The sequence below is a fragment of the Mya arenaria genome, chromosome 17, assembly GCF_026914265.1.
Source record: "Mya arenaria isolate MELC-2E11 chromosome 17, ASM2691426v1".
NCBI classification, from domain to species: domain Eukaryota; kingdom Metazoa; phylum Mollusca; class Bivalvia; order Myida; family Myidae; genus Mya; species Mya arenaria.
The window spans coordinates 4,026,208-4,048,930 of record NC_069138.1 but is presented as its reverse complement, the minus strand read 5'-3'; the positions used below and the strand labels follow the sequence as shown (position 1 = coordinate 4,048,930).

The window sequence follows — 22,723 nt, the reverse complement described above, 5'->3', positions numbered from 1 at the left end:
ACAATTTAATGATAGTCTTAATGGCTGTTTCTTTCATTTTTTTGCCTGTTTAAAAAGTTGTAGAAAAACATGTATCATGTTAAAAATTGAACAGGTATGATGTGGCAGACTGGTGTTTTTTTTCTATTCAACACACTTAAAGTATTAAAAATGGAAAGGTCTTATTTTCAACTCTTAAATAAAGACTTTAATACAGTTCATTGCTTGTATTCATTAAACATCTTAAGTCATTCGCTATTTTCAGTTGATTTCTTTACATGTTGATTGTTGACTTAAAATATCAGTAATTTTTCTTTTGTAATTTTAATAATGTCCAAAAAAAAGTCTCAGAAATGTTTAAGTGATATCATAATTTGACCAGTAAGATACTTAAATTTAAAATAAAATGACTAAAGTTAGGAAATGGCTTAGGATGTTTTATTAATATCTGCACGGCTTTTTATCACACTATACATGTCTGCCAAATGCTTACCCAGAACATCTTTCTTGCGTAGATTTTGGATTTCTTCCCACCGGACTTCGAACAGTTTGTCATCCTTAATCCTGGAAAGAGGCATATCAGAAATGTTTTTACTGAACAACTACTGTTTGATACATGCTCTACAAACTAGGCCCCGATTTTTTAAAAATTCTTAAAGCTTAACATACTTAATTAGTAATATATAATATTAATATTATTTCGCCCTACCCAGGAAAAAAAAACTTTTTAAATTCAATAAAAAGTAAGCTTAGTTGATCTTGTAATAACAGACTTAAGTAGTTTCGAGAAATCCCCACCCCCTCAAGCTCATCAAGAACCCATGAAGCAATATTATACCTAGTTTAAATTTTCAACATGTAGTATTACTGTTGAAAATCATTCCAGGGGTGGTATTCAATCTTATGGTTATATCATTGACTTCATTCACTCTATTGGTCAGTTATTTATAACAAATAATCCGATTAGCTACATCATTGACTTCATTCACTCTATTGGTCAGTTATTTATAACAAATAATCCGATTAGCTATAAATCAATATTATATAACAGCCCAGGGACGGAAATCATTGTAGGATCCTTGCAAAAATGGCTCCCAGTTCTACAAGTTATAGATATTATTTTAGTATTTTTTTGGCAAACTAAGTGACAAAGCACAAAAAAAACTCTACTTATAAAGTACATAGATAATTCTCAACCATACCTTTGTTCTTCAATTTGGTCAAGCAGTTCCTCTGTCTTCTTAGCTTTAGCGTTGATATCAAGTAACGACTGTATAAGATTATCTGCCCCTTTCTCAACTGAAATATACGGGTTAATAAAATTTAGGCCATTGGATTAGATAAAACACAAACTAAGAATGGTTTTTAAAACATAGAGGATATTTTTTTCTTTACATGTAAGATCGCAATGTATTTCCCATAGTGAGCACCAAAAGTCTCTGTTGGTGATCAAGGTTTCTTTTTTTAATTGTATGCCTAAAATTAAAATAAAAAGTAATTTAATTACACTTTTTTAGAAAAATTGTGCCAATATGTTTTCACATGGTCATTTCAAAAATGAGAGTGGGCATAATTTTCAAAACAGTGAAAAATATCAATTTGATATTTTCACTGTTTAAAACAGTGAAATATCATTTTTGTTTCAATGATAAATCTTCATAAACCACCGGAAAGCATATAATAAAACTGATTAATCTGAACAAAAGGTATGATAGCAGTCCAGTGGTATAGGTTTCAGCTTAAGAAGAGGTTTAGGGTTTGAATCCCCACCGAGGGTTACTTTGTCATGGCCAACCTTCATACATATATCTTCACTGATAGCATGTGTACCAAGTTTCATATGAATCCTACAAGTGTTTTTTTTTTAAGATACAGCCAATGTTAAGTTTTTTTTATGATAACGCAACCATCAACAACAACAACAACAACAACAACAACAAAATTCAGGTACCGTAGCTTATGATTTGACACGACAAACTGATATGTCGCAAAAACCAGTCTTCAAATATTTTAAAGGTTGCTTCCGATTGTCTTCTTTTTACCATGAAGTTTTGCATGAGATAAAAGCCTCACCTTATTTTATAAAAATCCTATGAACAACAATAACATTAAGGCAGCTAACTAGGTTATGACACACAACACATACCAGTCTGCAATTCATTTCCAGCTTTTTTCATTTTCCTGTCAGAGTTTAAAAGTAGAGTTATAAGCAAAACATACCAGCTTGCAAATCCTTCACCAGTCGTTTCCGACTGTCCTCCTTTTCCCGCGAGAGTTTATCAAGCTCCTGGTCCATGCGGTTCTCTTCCTCGGCAATCATGGACACCATCTGTTCGTGGTTCATCTGAGCCATTAATGCAAGCTGAGCCTGGGCTTCTTGATGTTCGGCAAAACTGCGCTCCACTTCGATCAACGCCTCACGACGCTTTTCCTGAAAGAAGTAATATTTGACATATAATTGGTAAATTGTTTAGAGCTTTGTTAAAATTCACAGCATTGTTAACATCATCATTGTTAACTTTGAAATATTAACTGCTGTTTAATGGATACACTGATCTGCAGTATTTCTAACAAGATTTGAATTTTTTTTTTTAGATGGATTTGACTTATGAAAAATTATGAGCACATTATCATAAAAATCACATATAAAAGTTAACAACCATCTCGTTAATCACATTGTGAACTTTAACAAGAATCTGAACAAACCACCCAATGTTTTATTTCTACCAATTTCTTAAAATGCATGTCTTAAAAGGACTCACCCACAGATTAGATGTTGGCAATTATGTATTTAAAACTTAATTGAGTTTGACTTCTTTCACTTACTTTTATGAACAAACACTAAACAGCCGACATATATCATCTTAGACAGAATTTTGTAAATCCAAGCTCAATATAATTCAACTTTCAATACCTTTACTATTGCTTTTCAGCAAAATATAGCATTTTCTGTGACAATTTTAAATGAATACTAACAACACAGCTCTGATTTGAATAACATTGTAATATTGTAACAAGCGATGCATTCACATTCAAGTAAAAGTTCTTGGAACCATGGGAAGCGGCCTACAAAAACACCAAGGCTAGTACAAAACCTTGACCCTCATTCGTTCTTTATAAATATTTATTATACTTACAACCATATCACTGTATCCAGCTAAACTTCTCTGAAAATAGAAATTGAAGGTCAGACATAAATTACATACAAATCCAAATTAATGTTTATTTGAAAGAAATGTGTATAATTACACATGGAATTTGGAAATAAATAGTTTACAGATATTCTTCAAAGAAAACTTCCGGGAAAAGAAATAAGTGTAACTCAATTTTGTATGGCTGAAAAATATTCTAAATAAACATCAATACCAGTAGTTGAAATTTAAAAAATCACCTGTTTATAGGCACAAGGCAAGGGCCCTAACAACAACGAACAAATTCTGTTTACATATGATGTCTTAACCATATCACCATATTGTTTGTGCATCATGTACAATTTCAGATCAAGAAAGACAACTCCACCTACCATCATATTTTCCTCTTCCTTTAATGCCTTCTCCGTAGCTGGACTGGTCAGTGGGATTTTCGGAGGATCCAGGACATCGAGTAGAAAGTTGGAGGGTGGTAGATATTCCATACCACACTCTGTTGGGGGGAAGTATACTTTTATAAAGAAAACTGATTTTATACGGAGTATGGTAATTGGGCCAATTTTTCAAAACTTTATTAAAGCTGCACTCTCACAGATATACAATTTTTTTAACTATTTTATTTTTTGTCTTGGAAAGAATTTTTTTTGCTTAAATATCTGAAATCCAATGATATAAGATTACTGTTAAAAAATCTGATCATAGACTTTCATATTTCCCTTCGAAAATTATTTTATTGTTTTATGGCTTAAACCTTTACTAACGGTTTTAAGAAAAATGCATAAAACATAATTTTTTAACTTAAAAATCAAAATCAAAATCTTATCTTTTGTGAGAAGTCTTATATAACTGGTTTCCATGGATTTTCGCAAAAATTGGCTCGTTCCAAGACAAACTAGAAGCGCCGCAATGCGACGAAACCAGGTTTTTGTTATGGGCAATCAGAAATTATAGTCAATTAATTTGTTGTATGAGCAAGTTCAATCTGCAGCTTCATGTAAGCTATATTCACACTAAGATTCATCACTATCCATCAATTCTAACTAAGTTGTTGGGCAGAAAAACATTTTTCTATTTTTAGGAACAGTGACCTTGACCCCACCTCCCAAGCTAGCTCTTCACATAAGCTACCTTCGCTCTAAGTTTCATCAATATCTATCAATGCTAACTAAAGTTATTGGGCAGAAACCATTTTTCTATTTTTAGAAACAGTGACCTTGACCCCACCCCCCTCAAAAGAAATTCCAAGCTTGCTCTTCACATAAGCTACTAGTACCTACACACAAAATTTCGTCAATATCTATCAATCCTAACTAAAGTTATTGGGCAGAAACCATTTTTCTATTTTTAGTAACAGTGACCTTGAACTTAGCTCCACCTCCCTCAAAAGCAATCCCAAGCTAGCTCTGTACATAAGCTACCTACACACCAAGTTTTATCAATATCTATCAATGCTAACTAAAGTTATTGGGCGGACACCATTTTTATTTTTTTAGTAACAGTGACCTTGACCTTAGCCCCACCCCCCTCAAAAGCAATCCCAAGCTAGCTCTTTACATAAGCTACCCACACACCAAGTTTAATCAATATCTATCAATGCTATCAAAAGTTATTTGGCAAAAAACATTTTTCTATTTCAAGTAACAGTGACATTGACCGTAGCCCCTCCCCACTCAAAAGCAATCCCAAGCTAGCTCTTCACATGCTACCTACACACCAAGTTTCATCAATATCTGTCAACCCTAACTAAAGTTATTGGGTGGAAACCATTTTTAATATTTTTAGTAATAGTGACCTTGACTTTAGCCCCTCCCCACTCAAAAGCAATTCCAAGCTAGCTCTTCACATAAGCTACATACACACTAAGTTTCATCAATATCTATCAATGCTCACTTACGTTATTGGGCAAAAACCATTTTTCTATTTTTAGTAACAGGCGACCTTGACCTTAGCCCCACCCCCCTCAAAAGCAATCCCAAGCTAGCTCTGTACATAAGCTACATACACACCAAGTTTCATCAATATCGGTCAATGCTAACTAAAGTTATTGGGCAGAAACGATTTTTCTATTTTAAGTAACAGTGACCTTAACCATTTTTCTATTTTAAGTAAAAGTGACCTTGACCTTAGCCCCTCCCCACTCAAAAGCAATCCCAAGCTAGCTCTTCACATAAGCAACTTACACACCAAGTTTCATCAATATCGGTCAATGCTTACTAAAGTTATTGGGCAGAAACCATTTTTCTATTTTAAGTAACAGTGACCTTGACCTTAGCCCCTCCCCCCTCAATAGCAATCCCAAGCTAGCTCTTCACATAAGCTACCTACACACCAACTTTCGTCAATATCTATCAATCCTAACTAAAGTTATTGGGCAGAAACCATTTTTCTATTTTTAGTAACAGGCGACCTTGACCTTAGCCCCACCCCCCTCAAAAGCAATCCCAAGCTAGCTCTTCAAATAAGCTACCTACACACCAAGTTTCATCAATATCGGTCAATGCTAACTAAAGTTATTGGGCAGAAACCATTTTTCTATTTTAAGTAATGTTCCGTGACCTTGACCATTTTTCTATTTTAAGTAATAGTGACCTTGACCTTAGCCCCTCCCCACTCAAAAGCAATCCCAAGCTAGCTCTTCACATAAGCAACTTACACACCAAGTTTCGTCAATATCTATCAATGCTAACTAAAGTTATTGGGCAGAAACCATTTTTCTATTTTTAGTAACAGTGACCTTGACCTTAGCCCCACCCCCCTCAAAAGTAATCCCAAGCTAGCTCTTCCCATAAGCTACCTACACACCAAGTTTCATCAATATCTATCAATGCTAACTAAAGTTATTGAACAGAAACCAATGTTTGACGCCCGATTACAAATACAAGTGTACATTTATATTACAAATTCCCCCCCCAAAAAAATAATATTTTAATTAATTTTTGTTGTGCTTTAATAATTTTTGTTCTTAAATACCTGAGCAGAGATATTTCATTACATCTTCCGTTCCTGAGGTGCAGATATCTGAAACACAGGTAAGATATTTTTTTAAACAAGAGCACCAACCAAGTTTGGTAATAATTGGCTGTAGGTTACCTAAATTTGGAAAGAGGACACTGTAAATATGGTTTTTGCCAATTTATGGGTTTCAAGTGACTGAGGCAACTTTGTTAAGAGGTCAATGCTCCTCAAAAGCCCAGAGAAGGGCCAAAAAAAACATTGAGGTTTTGGGTTTAGGTCCTACAAGGGTCCTTCTCATGGCCTCTAAAAATGGACACAAGAACTGCCATGTGTTCAGAAAATATGTTTGCGGCGAACGTTTGCTGTTTGGTTCCCCGCTTGCAGTGTATGCGCAGCTTTGCAACAGGGATAGAAAAGAAAACATCTGCTAGCGTTTTGTAAGTGTTTGCCTTACTTGACACAATGCCGGCTTCTGCAGAGGAAACCAACTCATGCATGATTCTATATGCTGTCAGCTTTCATCATAATTGAGATAAAAGAAATCAGTAGCAACTAACCCAGATAAGATATGGTATTTACCCTGTGGCGGATACTTCATTGCAAAGTCGTCCAATGAGAGAGTCTCTAGTGTCCGGACTCGACACAAATGTTTCGGTAAGGCAGTTACAAGGTTTTCCCGGATATCCAAATTCCGTAAAGATTTCAGCTCGCAAACGCTGTCTGGCAATTCTTTTAAGTGGTTGCCTGAAATTAATGCACATGAATGTAACATCATAAAGTATAATTTATAATTTATGAAAGTTTATTCAGGTTATTGTTATTATATTATAGAAATAAAATGTTTCTTTATTAGAAAGGTGCATATCCGACGCAGATATAATTCCTTTCGTTTAAACTTATATATATTGCAATGATTGAGAAAGTGTTATTACAATATCATAATAATCAATCTCAATGGCAGAGTGTCACGTGAGATTGTGGTCTTGTGGGGGAAGTAGAGTCCCCTGAAGAAACCCACTTGGCGTGCTTGTTGACTACAAACCCAACTCACATGTGCCCAGGCAGGAAATCAGACCCAGGAGGCCTAAGTGAGAAGCGAGTGCGCTTACCACTGCCATAATGGGACAACCAATATAATTCCTTTGTTATACCATGTTTTAAGGTTTGACAATGTAAACATTTTAAAGCTGCACTCTCACAGATTTACCATTTTTACAACTTTTTTATTTATTGTCTTTGGAAGAGCAAATTTTTGCGTAGATATCTGCAAATCAATGATATATAAGATTGCTGACAAAAAATCAGATCGTAGTTATTCATATTTCCGTCCAAAAATTAATGTTTTATGAGTTAAAGCGTTACTAACAGTTGAAGAAAAAGGCATAAAATATCATTTTTTTAACATAAATATAAAAATCTGCAATCTGATTTTTTGTCAGCAGTCTTATGTAACTGGTATCCATGGATTTTCGCAAAAATTGGCTCGTTCCAAGACAAAAAATAGAAAAGTTGTCAAAACGTTCATTCTGTGATAATGCAGCTTTAACATAAGCACTGTACTTAGCCAACAATCATCTGTTGCTGTTTCTTCAGTAAACCAAGGGGCATAACTCAACAATTTTTAAAGCCGGAGTTATTGCCCTTGATGTTCATGTGCATATTTTATATGCAATACACATATATATATAAGGTTCATTTGAATGTCTTGTATTTATCATACATGCTTTCAAATGATTTATAGAGATTTATACGTGAAATAAATATGATATTTCACTGATTTGACATTTTAGCCTGTTCTAAATTCCAAATTCAATTACATGTACAGCGCGCACAGGCTGGGACAAAAGACATCATTTACGAAATGACATTAGGTTAACATACAGTTTGGCATGTTTTTCTGAAAAACTACAACTAAATGTCATATAATACTAAAGGATATACAAGGAGCAGGAGTTCATTCCCTTTACATCATTGTGTATAATTTGACCACTGTGTAGCTGTCAGAAATCAAACCCACCTTTCACATTGAGTGTTTGCAAACATTTCAGTTGGCCAATGGTAGAAGGTATCCTCTTCAGTTTGTTGTTTTCAAGATTCAAGACCTGGAGACGAAGAAGAATTCATTTTAATTTATAGAGTATTTCATAATGACTTCACATTGGCTTTGTAATGATGATCAGCTAAAACTGTTTTACAAGAAGAATGAAATTATGGGTGAAAAATGAGGGTGTAAAGAATACATTATGTCTACAAGAGGTGCACAATAAAGATGTTCTCTCTAAAAGAGGGGCATAAAAAAGACATCTTCTCTAATGGAGGGGCATAAAAAAGACATCTTCTCTAATGGAGGGGCTTTAAAAAGACATTATCTCTAAAAGAGGGGCATTTTTTATCTCTTAAAGAGAAGCACAAGAAGCCGTTATCTTTTAAAAAGGGTCACAACATCCTCTCTAGAGGAAGGGCATAAACAATACATTTTTTCTTAGAATGCACCCCACTCTAGAAAAGGGGCATAAAAAGTGCATCCTTTCTAAAACAAGGGCATAAATAGCTATATAATTCCCAAATCGTCACTGATACACAGATCAATAAGTATTATTAACACAACAGATTCTTTTTTTTTACAGAAGTTTACCTGAAGGCTCTGTAGTTCAGCAATCTCTTTAGGCACAGATCTGATCTCATTGTTGTGGAGGTCCAACACCTGAAATCAGTAATATACCGTAATAATTCCAAGCTTGGGGACAGTTCCGTAATTACTCCAAGTAATAGGACTGCAATGTAATTACACCAAGTTTTGGACTGTACCGTAATATTTATATTAAAGGTTAAACTGTACCATAAACACCCAAAGTTTTGGGACAGTACTGTAACATCACCAAGTTTTTGGTCAGTACCAAAATAACTCCCAAAGTTTTGGGACTGTAACGTTTTATATCCAAGTTTTGGGACAAGACTGTAACATCTCCGAGGTTTTGGACATTACCGTAATATCTCCAAGTTTTTGGACATTACCATAATATATTTTTGGAAAGTACCAAAATATCTCTAGGTTTTCGGACAGTACCAAAATATCTCCAAGTTTTAGGGCTGTACCGTAATGCCTCCAAGTCTCAGGCCTCTCTCTATGATTGTCCGGTTAGCACAGTGCTTACTACACTTACTTCTCAGCCGGGTTCGATTCCCGGTCTAGGCACATGTGAGTTTGATTTGTTGTCACCTAGTCGGAAAAGTGGATTTTCTCTGGGAACTCCGGTTTCTCCTCACAGTCTCCTGTGACATCATGCCAACTTGTTTCAGAATCGTTGTAAAAAAAATAAGTTGAAACTATTCCCTCCGCCCCCATAGATATCTGTCAGCCAATTATCATGCAGCAAGCTAGTTTTAACCCACCCCTTTATAGCCACTTACTCTTATTAACAGCATACTGACAATATCTCCACCCCCTTCGGCATCTGTCAGCAAATTATCATTTAGCAAGCTACTTAGAACCCGCCCTCTTCCATATCACTTACCCTGATTGACAGCAGGCTGCTAATCTCTCCGCCCCCATGGACATCTGTCAGCCAATTATCATTCAGTAGCAATACCTGAAGTAAACAAATGTCACAGAATGTGATAAGGGCCCTGAATAATAACATATTTGACGGAGAGAGCAATTTAAAGAAGATAAAATGGTAAGCTATGCAATAAACACATTGCTCCAAAAAAGTATTTTTAATCTCGAAAATGTTCAGACCCCTTAAACTTAGGGCGGATTGTTTAAAACCATGATAAAGTTAACAAATTCATTCATGACACCGTTGTTAACTTTTAAACGTAAAACCATGATAAAGTTAACAAATTCATTCATGACACCGTTGTTAACTTTTAAACGTGAAATGTTTGATGATGTGCTAACATATCTAAATATAAACAAGTACAGCTGAAACATTTGACTTAAATCTTGCTAGAAATACAGCAGATATACATTAAACTTATGGAGCAGTAACAATTTTAAAGTTAACAACAATGAAGCATACAACGCTGTTAACTTTAACAAAGTTCTGAACAATTGGCGCTAAAAATTATTTACAATTGTACATGTATTCATGTAGAAGTATTGATCAGCATTCTACTCGAAGGAAGATTAAAGATGCACTCTTTCTCCCAAACAAGATATACCACAATTAATTAGTACAATTGTTTTACTTTACCAAAAAGGATAAATAATGATCCAATACATTGGCTCTTATGAAGGATACCATGTTTAATTTAAAAGAAAGGTGCAGTAAGCACAGTGTTTCTACCATATGAGATGATAGTTGATCACTGTAAATCTTTTAGGACCCACCAGTCATTTAATATCAGTGCGTTTTTAGCTATCAAATACATGGTTAAAATCTTGATATCAGTTATCAATATTTTCCATAAATACATTATTTAGTAAGAAGATGAAGGTTTATCACTCAAAATTGATGTTTGTTACACATGTGTTTGTATTGATTTTAAATACTAGTATCACTTTAAAGCTGCACTCTCACAGATTAAACAATTTGACAACTGTTTTACTTTTTGTCTTGGAACGAGCCATTTTATGCGAAAGCACAAGAAACCCAGTGATATAAGACTGCTGACAAAATATAAGATCGCAGATTTGTATATTTAAGTTAAATTTTTTTATGTTTAATGCTTTTTTCTTAAACCGTTAGTATCGCTTTTAGCCATAAAACAATAATTTTTCGAGTGGAAATATGAAAATCTGTGATCAGATCTTTCGACAGTAGGTCTTATATCACTGGTTTCCATGCATTTTCGCATAAATTGGCTCACATAAATTGGCTCATTCCAAGACAAAAAAAATTGTCAAAACTTTCAATCTGTAAGAGTGCAGCTTTAAATCCTACTTACTTCTTTATGCAGCACTTTGCATACAGCAAACACTCCGGAGGGAATCTGCAACATACAAACATAAGCAGTGCATTATGTAAATCACATTTCAATTTACGATTGTCTGAGCAGCCACTATAAAAACGCCAAGGAAGACATTAATAGTCTAATATATACAGCTAAATGGTTTTTCGCTTTTAAAGTAATTGTGGAGAAGACTTTTGATAGGGAAAAAGTAGTCATGTTAGCAAAAAGGGAAAGCTCAGAATTTTTTTCCCTTATAGGGTAATGGTAGCGGGGCCCTTTGATAGGGGAAATATAGCATGTTTTTGACAAAAATGTAGAAAATATTAACATGATTAATATAATAGTCAAAAAGGGCAGTACCCGGTAAATTATATTTTATATTCATTGGTTGTATGTCTTACTGACTTAAACAAAAATTCTTAATTGACAGCTTGTTCTTTTCTTTAATGATTTTTCAATATATCGTGTTATTTTCACTGAATTTATTTTCACTGCAGTGAAAATAGCAATAGCTTTATGTTCACTGCACAGTCTGCACTTATAGATTTTGGTTCCATCTTACTCAACTTAAGTAATGTTTGCCTGCTCAAAATTGAATGAACAAATTAGAAAAAAATTCTGACACCATGATTTGATATTTTTTAAATTTTATATATAGCATAATGATTTTCGATGCAATATCAAAATTTATTTCAACCCTCTGAGAATTATATTTTTAGGCTTGATAAAGCAGCTTTCTTTGATCAGCGGAACCAGGATTCCATGTAAGAGGGGGCATAACTTATGGGCTAATCTTCTTGATAGAACCGAAAATCTAAGAATTTCTAGTCTAAAATGGTGAATTTGGGCCCATTTAATTACATATTGAATATTGAAATGAAAAGTAAACTTGGACAATTTTAGGGGGCACACACCAAGTGCCGCCCCCCGCCTCCCATGGATCCGCTAGTGGAAATTCAAGAAATAATAATTCTCCTTATCATAATTACCTCCTCCAGTTCACAGTGTGACAGGTCAAAAACTGGCTCTGGGTTTTCCTGCGCCTAAAATAAACAATAGTGATGTCAGACTGTGAAAACTAAAAATAGACACTCTCATGTAAAAAAACAGATCATTATAAGTCAGAACTCAGAGATTCAGAATTGCGCTGGGCCAGGCAACTCTCTGGTCATTTAAGAAGCCAAAGCCACAAAAAAAGACCATGGTCTTGCTTAAGTCCACAACCATGTGGGTGACAGAAAGGCATATATGTGCATATTTACATGTCAGGCGACCATGACATGAAAAAAATGGTCTAAAATAGATTTGACATAAACAGGAAATATGACATCACAGTTTCCTGTGGCTAAAAATAGAATGGTGGAGGCTATCGTGTGACATACATAAAAGGTCCATAGAACTGAGCCAGAATTCATAAAAGATCTGAAGTTATTTTCTAACTTAAGTAATTTTTCTAAGATAAGTATATAACTGGTCATATGATATAAAAACTTTAATTAAAACTATCTCAAAAAAATTATTTTCATAAATTGAAACTATAATTATGATTAAATGCGAACAGTCAAACAGTTCAATTTTATAAGAAATTATAAATACACACAAAATAAACATATTTGATATTTAAAACCTAAGCTGTTATTTAAAACAGTAATCATCAGTTATTAAGAAATTCATTCTCAATTTAAAATTCCGATGAACTGTATCTTCTGGAATTTTCAATGCTTTTTATTTCTGCACAAATTTTAACAAAAAATGCTTTCTGCCACAGGTTGGCAAAATGCAGAAATCAATTTTGCTGTTTCTGGGATTGACAGTGAAATTGGATCCCCATGGTTCGCCTTTCCGCCAGAATTGTTATTTATTGTCATGTGTAACGTGTGTAATCAAAAACTCCTTTCCCAATGTCACTCGGTGACTAAATGACCCAATTATGCAGCAATACGGCTGGCATATTGAGGGGATTATAGAATGCTGGCAGGATTTTTCAAAGGATTTTTGACTGCCTTGAACGCCTCTAAATCCAAGGGTTTTCGACAAAATTCCCTGCTCTAGTCTGAACTGCAAGTTTTGTTGTAAAAGTCCCATATACAGAGCAACTAGGTTGCACAGTGGTTACCATACTTGCTTCCCAGTTACTGGCGTTCGGAGTTCGATTCCCAGCCTGGGCGCTTGTGAGTTTATAATGTTTATGGTTACCAAGCCGGACAAGTACGTTTCATTTGCAAATATAAACTGATATAATAAATAAATAAATATTTATAATTATATAGTACACCTAACAATTTCTTTGATATTTTTTAGGCCTAGTTAGACTGCAAACAGATTATTAGGAGATATACTTCACAGGAACATTCCCAACCCAAGGGATTTTGACAAATTTGCCTGCTCAAGGGGTGGGTGTGGAATGAAGATAACTTAAAAAAGTTGCAGTTTGTCTTAATCCCCAGTGTGTGCCCTCTCCCCTCTTCCCCCCGCCCCCCCCCCCCCAAAAAAAATGCATCTCATTGTGAAAAACTGCTATCTTTTCTAAGCATTTATATAAAAAAGATCAATAATTTAAATACTTTAAAACGTCAAATGTTTTCCCTAGGCGAATTTAGGCTTGGTCTAAATAATCAACTTCTGGTTCCAGTTAACTGACTTTGCCTACGAAATAGGTTACCAGGTACCAACCCTCCAACCGTTAAATAGTCTGTTTGTTATAAAAAAAGAAACTTGTGTACATGTGATTTATAAATATGCAGTTTAAAATGCCTTATTCTGAAGATTAATTTAACGCCATAACCTAAAAGTGACTATAAGTTCTAAAATATAAGTCCATACAAAAAAAAGAAAAAAAGTGTTACTCATAATTAATAATTATGATGAATATTTTTCATTAAAACCTTACCAGGTACTGTTGATGATGCTGTCTTTTCTTTGCCTTTTCCGACCTCGATCGAAAAAGCGGCATTTTCTTTTTATTCTTCTTGGAACCCTTTTTAGAGCCCCGTTTGGGTTTTGTAGACAAACTTAAATCGCCGTCTGTTTCATCGTCCGATGAAATCTCCTGACTGGTCGACGGAAAACTATCTCTGGAATGTTTATCAGGTGACTCTCGACTACCACGGGAACCCATACAGCCCGCGGGCCTTGAACAAGCAAGTCTGTAAAATAAATCAAGAAATATCGATAATAATATTACAAAATTGTATTAAAATACTCAATAGTATTAGCTTATATCAGAAAGATCAATAACAATACCATGTGAACAAGATCTAATGTTTTACTATGTGTACTATATAAGGATGCTTTGACAGATTTAAATTTAATTTAAAGTTGCACTCTCACAGATTTGACAGTTTTGACCTTTTTATTGTCTCAGAATTAACTGGTTTTTGCATCAATGCCTTCAATTCAGTCATATAAGATAACATCAAACAGAACAGATCTCATTTGTTTGTAAAACTGCCCAAAATTTCATTTTTCTTAAAGCATTTGTATTGCTTATAGCAGTAAACATCAATTTTCGAACATATAAATTTGAAAAACTTCAATCTGATCTTTTGGTCAGCATTTTTATATCTTTGGCCCCAATTTCTCGAAACTTCTTAAGTCCCTTATAACAGGATTAAGCTAATCTCACTGTTGTTGTTCTATAAAATGTGTTATATTGACTTCTTCAAGAATTTTTAGAAATTATGTAGGAATGATATGTATGATTATCATTTTCAGTATGTATTTTGGCTAATTGAAATAAGCAACTGAAGCCTGCTAAGCTTAGGAAGTTTTGAGAAACTGGGGCCTGGTTTTCAGACATTTGGGCAAAACTTCCTGCTCATTCCAAGGCAAAAAATAGGAAGAATCTGTAGGAGAGCAGCTTTAAAATTCTTAGCAATTTGATTAAAGAATTCAACCCATAAATAAGCTAGATTTTAGACATCACAATTAATCCGAATGTTAAATTATGATGCCTTGTAGCATTACACAATCTCAGCATTATTAGAAAATTGCTTGCTTTTATGATAACAAATCTGTAAAACAAATGACCATATTAAGTACATCATACATTTTAGTCAATACAATTTGTTGATTAAATTTTACTTTTTATTTCAACTGAAATCAGTCGAAAACTAACGTCTTTTGCAATCTTTGATGGCCAAAAATACTTTTTCATTAAAATTATTTTGGTAGAAATTTTGACCTAAAGATTTAAACACTCCATTATCAGAATCAGAATTGTCCAAATCTGGGACTCACACACAAGGGAGGTCACCTTCTGGTGACCTTTCCATCAGCCAATCACAGGCCTCCTTACACTATATTGTGAGTAGTGGGAATTGAAGGTCAATTTATCAGCCATTGATCTGGGACTTAAAATTTGTTTCTAGATAAACGATATGAAAAGTATAACTTTTCTAAAATAATTGTGTAAACTAGAAAAGGTGAGACAGGTAATTTAGCAATATTGGAAATTCATATCAAATATGGAACATACATGTATACCAAATTGTTAATATCAGATCTTTGTTTATCAGATCTAAATGTGTGTAAGCAAGTAAGAGATAACTGAGTGCTCTAGTCAGATTTGATTCTAACGATACATGATGCTTTTTACATCTATGTTATGCACCAGTCAATTGTATCCACGGCCCCCTGAGGTCTGGGGGAATAGGGGGGACTTTCGGTCCAGCCAATCCCAGTAAAAATCCCTGGTGGTAAACTGCTGGTTAAATCATTGTCAAATGACCCCCCCCCCCCCTCCCAGCGACATCTTAGGTATAGCCCATTCCCCGGCACTTCCAGCCCGAAAACAAAACCACCCCATTCACTAGGCACTGCAGGGCTACCTAGGAAGTTAAAACATTGAACATTTCCCCCAGTATAGCCCCGGACTTGGGCGGGCCGTGGTAACAATTGACTAACTAGGGCATTATTTTCTGACTGATTAAAACCACTAATTTTGCCCCAGCATAAAAATTATATCAAAAGTTTGCAGAGTACAACAGTTGGACTACTATCTCCATGACGACCTCTTAGTGCAACCTTGACCCGAAAGGACAAAAGTCTTAAAATTAGTTCTAAGATATCTCTTCAATCCTTTTTCCTGTATACTTCAGGGTTGCAATATAAAAAAATATACTTTAAACCTTGACCCCAAAAAGGATATAAGCCGCTACCACCCCAACCCCTCAACCTGACCCACATGAAAATAACACAATCAATCACAGTTAAACATAACACTAGTACTGATAGATATTTTTTTTCAGATAATTATATCAGTTATTTTATGTTACATTCCCCTAAGGAGACTATAAATTAATCGCTAGATTTTTATCCCCGTCTGCCCCCCCCCCACTTTTTTTCTGCTGCCCCTTATATTTGATTGACTAAAATAAAAGGATGAATTAAGGTCTGTATTTGCTTGTTGGTCCAGAAAGGGCCAAATTTGGTGAATTAAGGGTGACAACAATTTTTTCCAAATATTGTTTTTTAATAACAAAATTGGCGCTCATGCGGCCTGCATGATACGGTAATTGCTTCAGTCACTGCAATAAATCAACCAGTGCATTTGTTGTTTTGACAAAAACTCTGATAATTGGGGCATGCAGTTGCAGTTAATTTATGATGAACACATATATTCAACTGAAAATCTAGCAATTTAAATTTATATTGGCCCGACATATTCAAACAACTTGATAATGTGTACATATTATAAGACTTGGAGGCCATTTCATAAAGAATTATAGGATCAATTTTGTATATTGAAAGTATGTAAACATATTGCATTATATAAACATTGCATAAACGATATTTGTTGAAAATTTCTCCAATACATAAAAAATAACCCATACATGTAGTATTCTTGATAAAAATAGCCCCCAGATATTAAATATTTTAAATTGTCATCCTAACGTCTTAAAGCCTTAAGAAGAATCAAAATTCAAACAAAAATGATAACCTTAAAAGTATAATACCCATATTCCATACTAAGCACAACACACTAGTATAAACTGTGTATCACTGGCATCAAGATTGGCTTGCAGACTATTGCAAAATAGACACTGGGTATGAACTGTGTCACATTGGGAAGAGGATTAAAAGTGTATGTAAATGATAAATAAGTTATAAAACTTCAAGACCAAAGTACATGTAGATAAGCATTCTTGAAAATGCTGGTTTAAACAATACAAACACTTCCAGTATATGTGACATGTTTCAGAAACTTTTATATGGTTTGTACGGTATAAAATATTTTTTGATGTTTACCCATTTTAACTAAAAGCACAAACCAGTAATTGCAATATTTGTATATGTTCATCACCGTAACCTTCCTCTTGCATTCCATTTCAGAAAGGAATTTGGTTAGTTCAATTATCTTCGTTAAAATAAGGTTGTCCGGTTAGCGAAATTGTTAGCGCACACGCCTTGCTTCTCACCAAGGTGACCTGGGTTCGATTCCCGGCCTGGGCACATGTGAGGTTGATTTGTGGTCACCAAGCCGGACAAGTGGGACTCTTCAGGGTACTCCAGTTTCCTCCACAACACAAGACCACACTCTTGGTTTACATTATGCCAACGAGAGTGATTAATATAATGTTGTAATAATTTGTTTCACAATTGTTGTAAAATAAATTAGTTTAAATAAATATATAACCTGAGGACACAACCACATTCAAGATTGACCAAGTTCTGCCTCAGTGAAACACAATTCTCCGGAATTACCACCACCACAATGTAATCAATAAACCTATTATGCCCAGCTTTCTATTGCCAGGAGAGAGATCTCATCCTCAATAGGGTTTCAGCTGACGAAACACAGATAAAACATTGCCAAAACAAGACAGGCCAACCACTAGAGATTAATTTCAGAGATCAAATTGATTAACAGCTGATTTTCTTTTTATTTTGCATCTTTAAAATAGAAGTACATGGATTTATGTCGTTCTTAAAACGTACTAATTCAGAACTGACTGCAAATTTCATGCACTTTCCAATTGCAAGCTGCAAGATCTACACTGTCTGGATACAAGCTGCAAGCTATGAACAAGTCAAACACAAGAAGCAAGGTATTCCCTGTCCAATTGCAAGCAGCAAGGTATTCACTGTCCAACTGCAAGCAGCAAGCTCTGCACTGTCCAACTGCAAGCATCAAGCTCTGCACTGTCCAACTGCAAGCAGCCAGCTCAGCACTGTCCAACTGCAAGCAGCAAGCTCTGCACTGTCCAACTGCAAGCATCAAGCTCAGTACTGTCCAACTGCAAGCAACAAGCTCAGTACTGTCCAACTGCAAGCATCAAGCTCTGCACTGTCCAACTGCAAGCAACAAGCTCAGTACTGTCCAACTGCAAGCAGCAAGCTCAGTACTGTCCAACTGCAAGCAGCAAGCTCAGTACTGTCCAACTGCAAGCAGCAAGCTCAGTACTGTCCAACTGCAAGCAGCAAGCTCTGCACTGTCCAACTGAAGCAGCAAGCTCAGTACTGTCCAACTGCAAGCAACCAGCTCAGTACTGTCCAACTGCAAGCAACAAGCTCAGTACTGTCCAACTGCAAGCAGCAAGCTCTGCACTGTCCAACTGAAGCAGCAAGCTCAGTACTGTCCAACTGCAAGCAGCAAGCTCAGCACTGTCCAACTGCAAGCAGCAAGCTCAGTACTGTCCAACTGCAAGCAGCAAGCTCAGTACTGTCCAACTGCAAGCAGCAAGCTCAGTACTGTCCAACTGCAAGCAGCAAGCTCTGCACTGTCCAACTGAAGCAGCAAGCTCAGTACTGTCCAACTGCAAGCAACCAGCTCAGTACTGTCCAACTGCAAGCAACAAGCTCTGCACTGTCCAACTGCAAGCAACAAGCTCAGTACTGTCCAACTGCAAGCAGCAAGCTCTGCACTGTCCAACTGAAGCAGCAAGCTCAGTACTGTCCAACTGCAAGCAGCAAGCTCAGCACTGTCCAACTGCAAGCAGCAAGCTCAGCACTGTCCAACTGCAAGCATCAAGCTCAGTACTGTCCAACTGCAAGCAACAAGCTCAGTACTGTCCAACTGCCAGCATCAAGCTCTGCACTGTCCAACTGCAAGCAACAAGCTCAGTACTGTCCAACTGCAAGCAGCAAGCTCTGCACTGTCCAACTGCAAGCAGCAAGCTCTGCACTGTCCAACTGCAAGCAGCAAGCTCTGCACTGTCCAACTGCAAGTAGCCAGCTCTGCACTGTCCAACTGCAAGCAGCAAGCTCTGCACTGTCCAACTGCAAGCAGCAAGCTCTGCACTGTCCAACTGCAAGCATCAAGCTCTGCACTGTCCAACTGCAAGCAGCAAGCTCTGCACTGTCCAACTGCAAGCATCAAGCTCTGCACTGTCCAACTGCAAGCATCAAGCTCTGCACTGTCCAACTGCAAGCAACAAGCTCAGTACTGTCCAACTGCAAGCAACAAGCTCAGTACTGTCCAACTGCAAGCAGCAAGCTCTGCACTGTCCAACTGCAAGCAGCCAGCTCAGTACTGTCCAACTGCAAGCAACAAGCTCAGTACTGTCCAACTGCAAGCATCAAGCTCTGCACTGTCCAACTGCAAGCATCAAGCTCTGCACTGTCCAACTGCAAGCAACAAGCTCAGTACTGTCCAACTGCAAGCATCAAGCTCAGTACTGTCCAACTGCAAGCAGCCAGCTCAGTACTGTCCAACTGCAAGCAACAAGCTCAGTACTGTCCAACTGCAAGCATCAAGCTCTGCACTGTCCAACTGCAAGCATCAAGCTCTGCACTGTCCAACTGCAAGCAACAAGCTCTGCACTGTCCAACTGCAAGCAACAAGCTCAGTACTGTCCAACTGCAAGCAGCAAGCTCTGCACTGTCCAACTGCAAGCAACAAGCTCTGCACTGTCCAACTGCAAGCATCAAGCTCAGTACTGTCCAACTGCAAGCAACAAGCTCTGCACTGTCCAACTGCAAGCAGCAAGCTCTGCACTGTCCAACTGCAAGCAACAAGCTCAGCACTGTCCAACTGCAGGCAGCCAGCTCTGCACTATCCAACTGCAAGTAGCAAGCCCTGCACTACCCAACTGCAAGTAGCAAGCACTGCACTGCCCAACGGCAAGCAACAAGCTCTGCACTGTCCAACTGCAAGTAGCAAGCTCTGCAATGTCCAACTGCAAGTAGCAAGCTTTGCACTGTCCAACTGCAAGTAGCAAGCTCAGCACTGTCCAACTGCAAGCAACAAGCTCTCCATTGTCCAACTGCAAGCAACAAGCTCTGCACTGTCCAACTGCAAGCAGCAAGCTCAGCACTGTCCAACTGCAAGCAGCAAGCTCTGCACTGTCCAACTGCAAGTAGCAAGCTCTGCAATGTCCAACTGCAAGTAGCAAGCTCAGCACTGTCCAACTGCAAGTAGCAAGCTCTGCAATGTCTAACTGCAAGCAACAAGCTCTGCACTGTCCAACTGCAAGAATCAAGCTCTGCACTGTCCAACTGCAAGCAACAAGCTCTGCACTGTCCAACTGCATTTAGCATGCTCTGCACTGTCCAACTGCATGTAGCATGCTCTGCACTGTCAAACTACACTGTCTAACTACAAGCAGCCAACTCTGCACTGTCCAACTGCAAGCAGCCAGCTCTGCACTGTCCAACTGCAAGCAGCCAGCTCTGAACTGTCCAACTGCATTTAGCATGCTCTGCACTGTCCAACTGCAAATAGCAATCTCTGCACTGTCCAACTGCAAGCAGCAAGCTCTGCACTGTCCAACTGCAAGCAGCAAGCTCTGCACTGTCCAACTGCAAGCAGCAAGCTCTGCACTGTCCAACTGCAAGCAGCAAGCTCTGCACTGTCCAACTGCAGGCAGCAAGCTCTGCACTGTCCAACTGCGAGCAGCCAGCTCTGCACTGTCCAAATGCAAGCAGCCAGCTCTGCACTGTCCAACTGCAAGCAGCCAGCTCTGCACTGTCCAACTGCAAATATCAATCTCTGCACTGTCCAACTGCAAGCAGCCAGCTCTGCACTGTCCAACTGCAAGCAGCCAGCTCTGCACTGTCCAACTGCAAACAGCCAGCTCTGTACTGTCCAACAGCAAGCAGCCAGCCCTCCACAGTCCAACTGCAAGCAGCAAGCTCTGCACCGTCACACTTCAAGCAGCAAGCTCTGCACCGTCACACTTCAAGCAGCAAGCCCTGCACTGTCACACTTCAGCAGAGCTTGCTGCTTACAAGAGTACCATGTGGATTCAGCTGCAAAATTTCAACTTTGGCAAACAAAGTCATCAGAAGTGTCCGAGACCTTAAATAATCATTGTTTATCGTAAAGAACTTGGTGCGAGTGTACTTAAGACAAGATACAGGCATTTACCCAATTTCACCTTCTTGAAAATTCTACAATCATAGCCCTTATATAGTTCTCATAAATGTTGATTTGACTTTCAATTGTCATAATATGATAGCAACATAAATATGTTAAGATATATCGCCAAAAGTGTCAACATAATCTGGAGTGAAATATACGTAAACAATAATAATTACAAGTGTTTGTAAACATAAAAGTTCACTATAAACATGTAAAATTTGGAACTGTTTAAACATAGATCTACCATCATAAAACAAAGAAAACAACATTAAAGAAAAACCAGGGCTTATAGAGGCAGGTCAGTGGACATGTCCAATTCGGCTTGAAATCTTACCCGCCCATTTGAACTGAGCCAAACTGAAAGCGAAAACATAAGCTGTGTGTGACCAGTTAACTTTGACTTCTATTTCCAATTAATGATCAATACAATAGGGTAATAAACCAGTCAATTGTTACCACGGCTCCCCAGGTCGGGGGGGTATACCGGGGATAGCCGGGGAAATGAGCTGTTTTTACCTTCCGGTTCGCCCCGCAGTGCAGGGTGAATGCGGTGGATTTGTCTTCGCACCAAAATAGCGGGGAATGGGCCTTACCAGGGTCACTTGGGAACGGGGGCATTTGGTGATGATTTTACCAGCAGTTCGCCATTACAGGACGAGGATTTTACCCGAGCTTGCCTGGACCAGTCAGTCAGTGACAGAGTGAACACATCAGTTAGGCTGGTTTATATGATGTGTTTGAGAATAAAGTAATAAAATTCATTGATACAGAATATATAAACAAAATTCATTCTTAATCTTAAGAACACAATTACACAATATGCATGGTCAGTTAATATGTCGGTGGACATGAACCATTTAAACAAGACAGTCATACTGTACCTAAATTTCATCATGATCCAAATGGATACGTACTTCTCAGACACAATATGTTTGTAGAAGTCACAACTATCTATAACATTGCGAAACTTACCAATGCTTTTATAACCGTAAACTGTTGAAATAAACAAAAATTTCGCAATATTTTTGTCTTATTTTGTGAAATGTCAACTGACCAACGAATAACTCAAAGGTGTACCGATTGCTGAACCGGTGCTGATGTCAAGGCTACCAGACAAATCGGCCCCTTACCAAATCGGCCCCTAGCTCAAACGGTTACCTTTTCGGCCCCTTACCAAATCGTCCCCATTCCGTAGACGTTTCGGCCCCTGATCACCGAGACGTTTCGGCCCTTATTATTTTTTGTTTTTATTTCTAAATATTTCTAAATATAAGTAAAACATGTAATTTCATTTGTTATTTTTATAGACAAAGCTATATACATGCATACAAAGGTATAGATAAAAATAGATTTAAAGAAAATATCTGTTCACTTGAAAACATTTTTTTTATTTTATTTCTAAATATAAGTTAGAAACTTTAATTTCATTGTTTTTTTATAG

The 22,723-nt window shown here is 37.1% G+C and overlaps 1 protein-coding gene across 2 annotated transcripts in view; it reads right to left on the bottom strand.

The window, feature by feature from the left end:
- Nucleotides 1–22,376, bottom strand: part of LOC128224171 (E3 ubiquitin-protein ligase LRSAM1-like) — a 39,406-nt gene extending 17,030 nt beyond the window's left edge. The window contains exons 1-14 of one of the 2 annotated variants that reach the window (XM_052933914.1): nucleotides 22,255–22,376; nucleotides 13,870–14,125; nucleotides 11,969–12,022; nucleotides 10,974–11,018; nucleotides 9,599–9,673; nucleotides 8,719–8,787; nucleotides 8,101–8,185; nucleotides 6,663–6,827; nucleotides 6,099–6,146; nucleotides 3,503–3,621; nucleotides 3,117–3,146; nucleotides 2,200–2,410; nucleotides 1,182–1,278; nucleotides 473–543 (exon numbers count right to left, since the gene is read on the bottom strand). In XM_052933914.1, the coding sequence (XP_052789874.1) occupies nucleotides 473–543; nucleotides 1,182–1,278; nucleotides 2,200–2,410; nucleotides 3,117–3,146; nucleotides 3,503–3,621; nucleotides 6,099–6,146; nucleotides 6,663–6,827; nucleotides 8,101–8,185; nucleotides 8,719–8,787; nucleotides 9,599–9,673; nucleotides 10,974–11,018; nucleotides 11,969–12,022; nucleotides 13,870–14,097 (1,297 nt within the window). In that variant the 5' untranslated portion in view covers nucleotides 14,098–14,125; nucleotides 22,255–22,376. Of the gene's footprint in view, nucleotides 1–472; nucleotides 544–1,181; nucleotides 1,279–2,199; nucleotides 2,411–3,116; nucleotides 3,147–3,502; nucleotides 3,622–6,098; nucleotides 6,147–6,662; nucleotides 6,828–8,100; nucleotides 8,186–8,718; nucleotides 8,788–9,598; nucleotides 9,674–10,973; nucleotides 11,019–11,968; nucleotides 12,023–13,869; nucleotides 14,126–22,163 lie in introns of both variants that reach the window. The other variant, XM_052933913.1, reaches the window with a different exon arrangement.
- Between the last annotated feature and the right edge of the window lie 347 nt (nucleotides 22,377–22,723).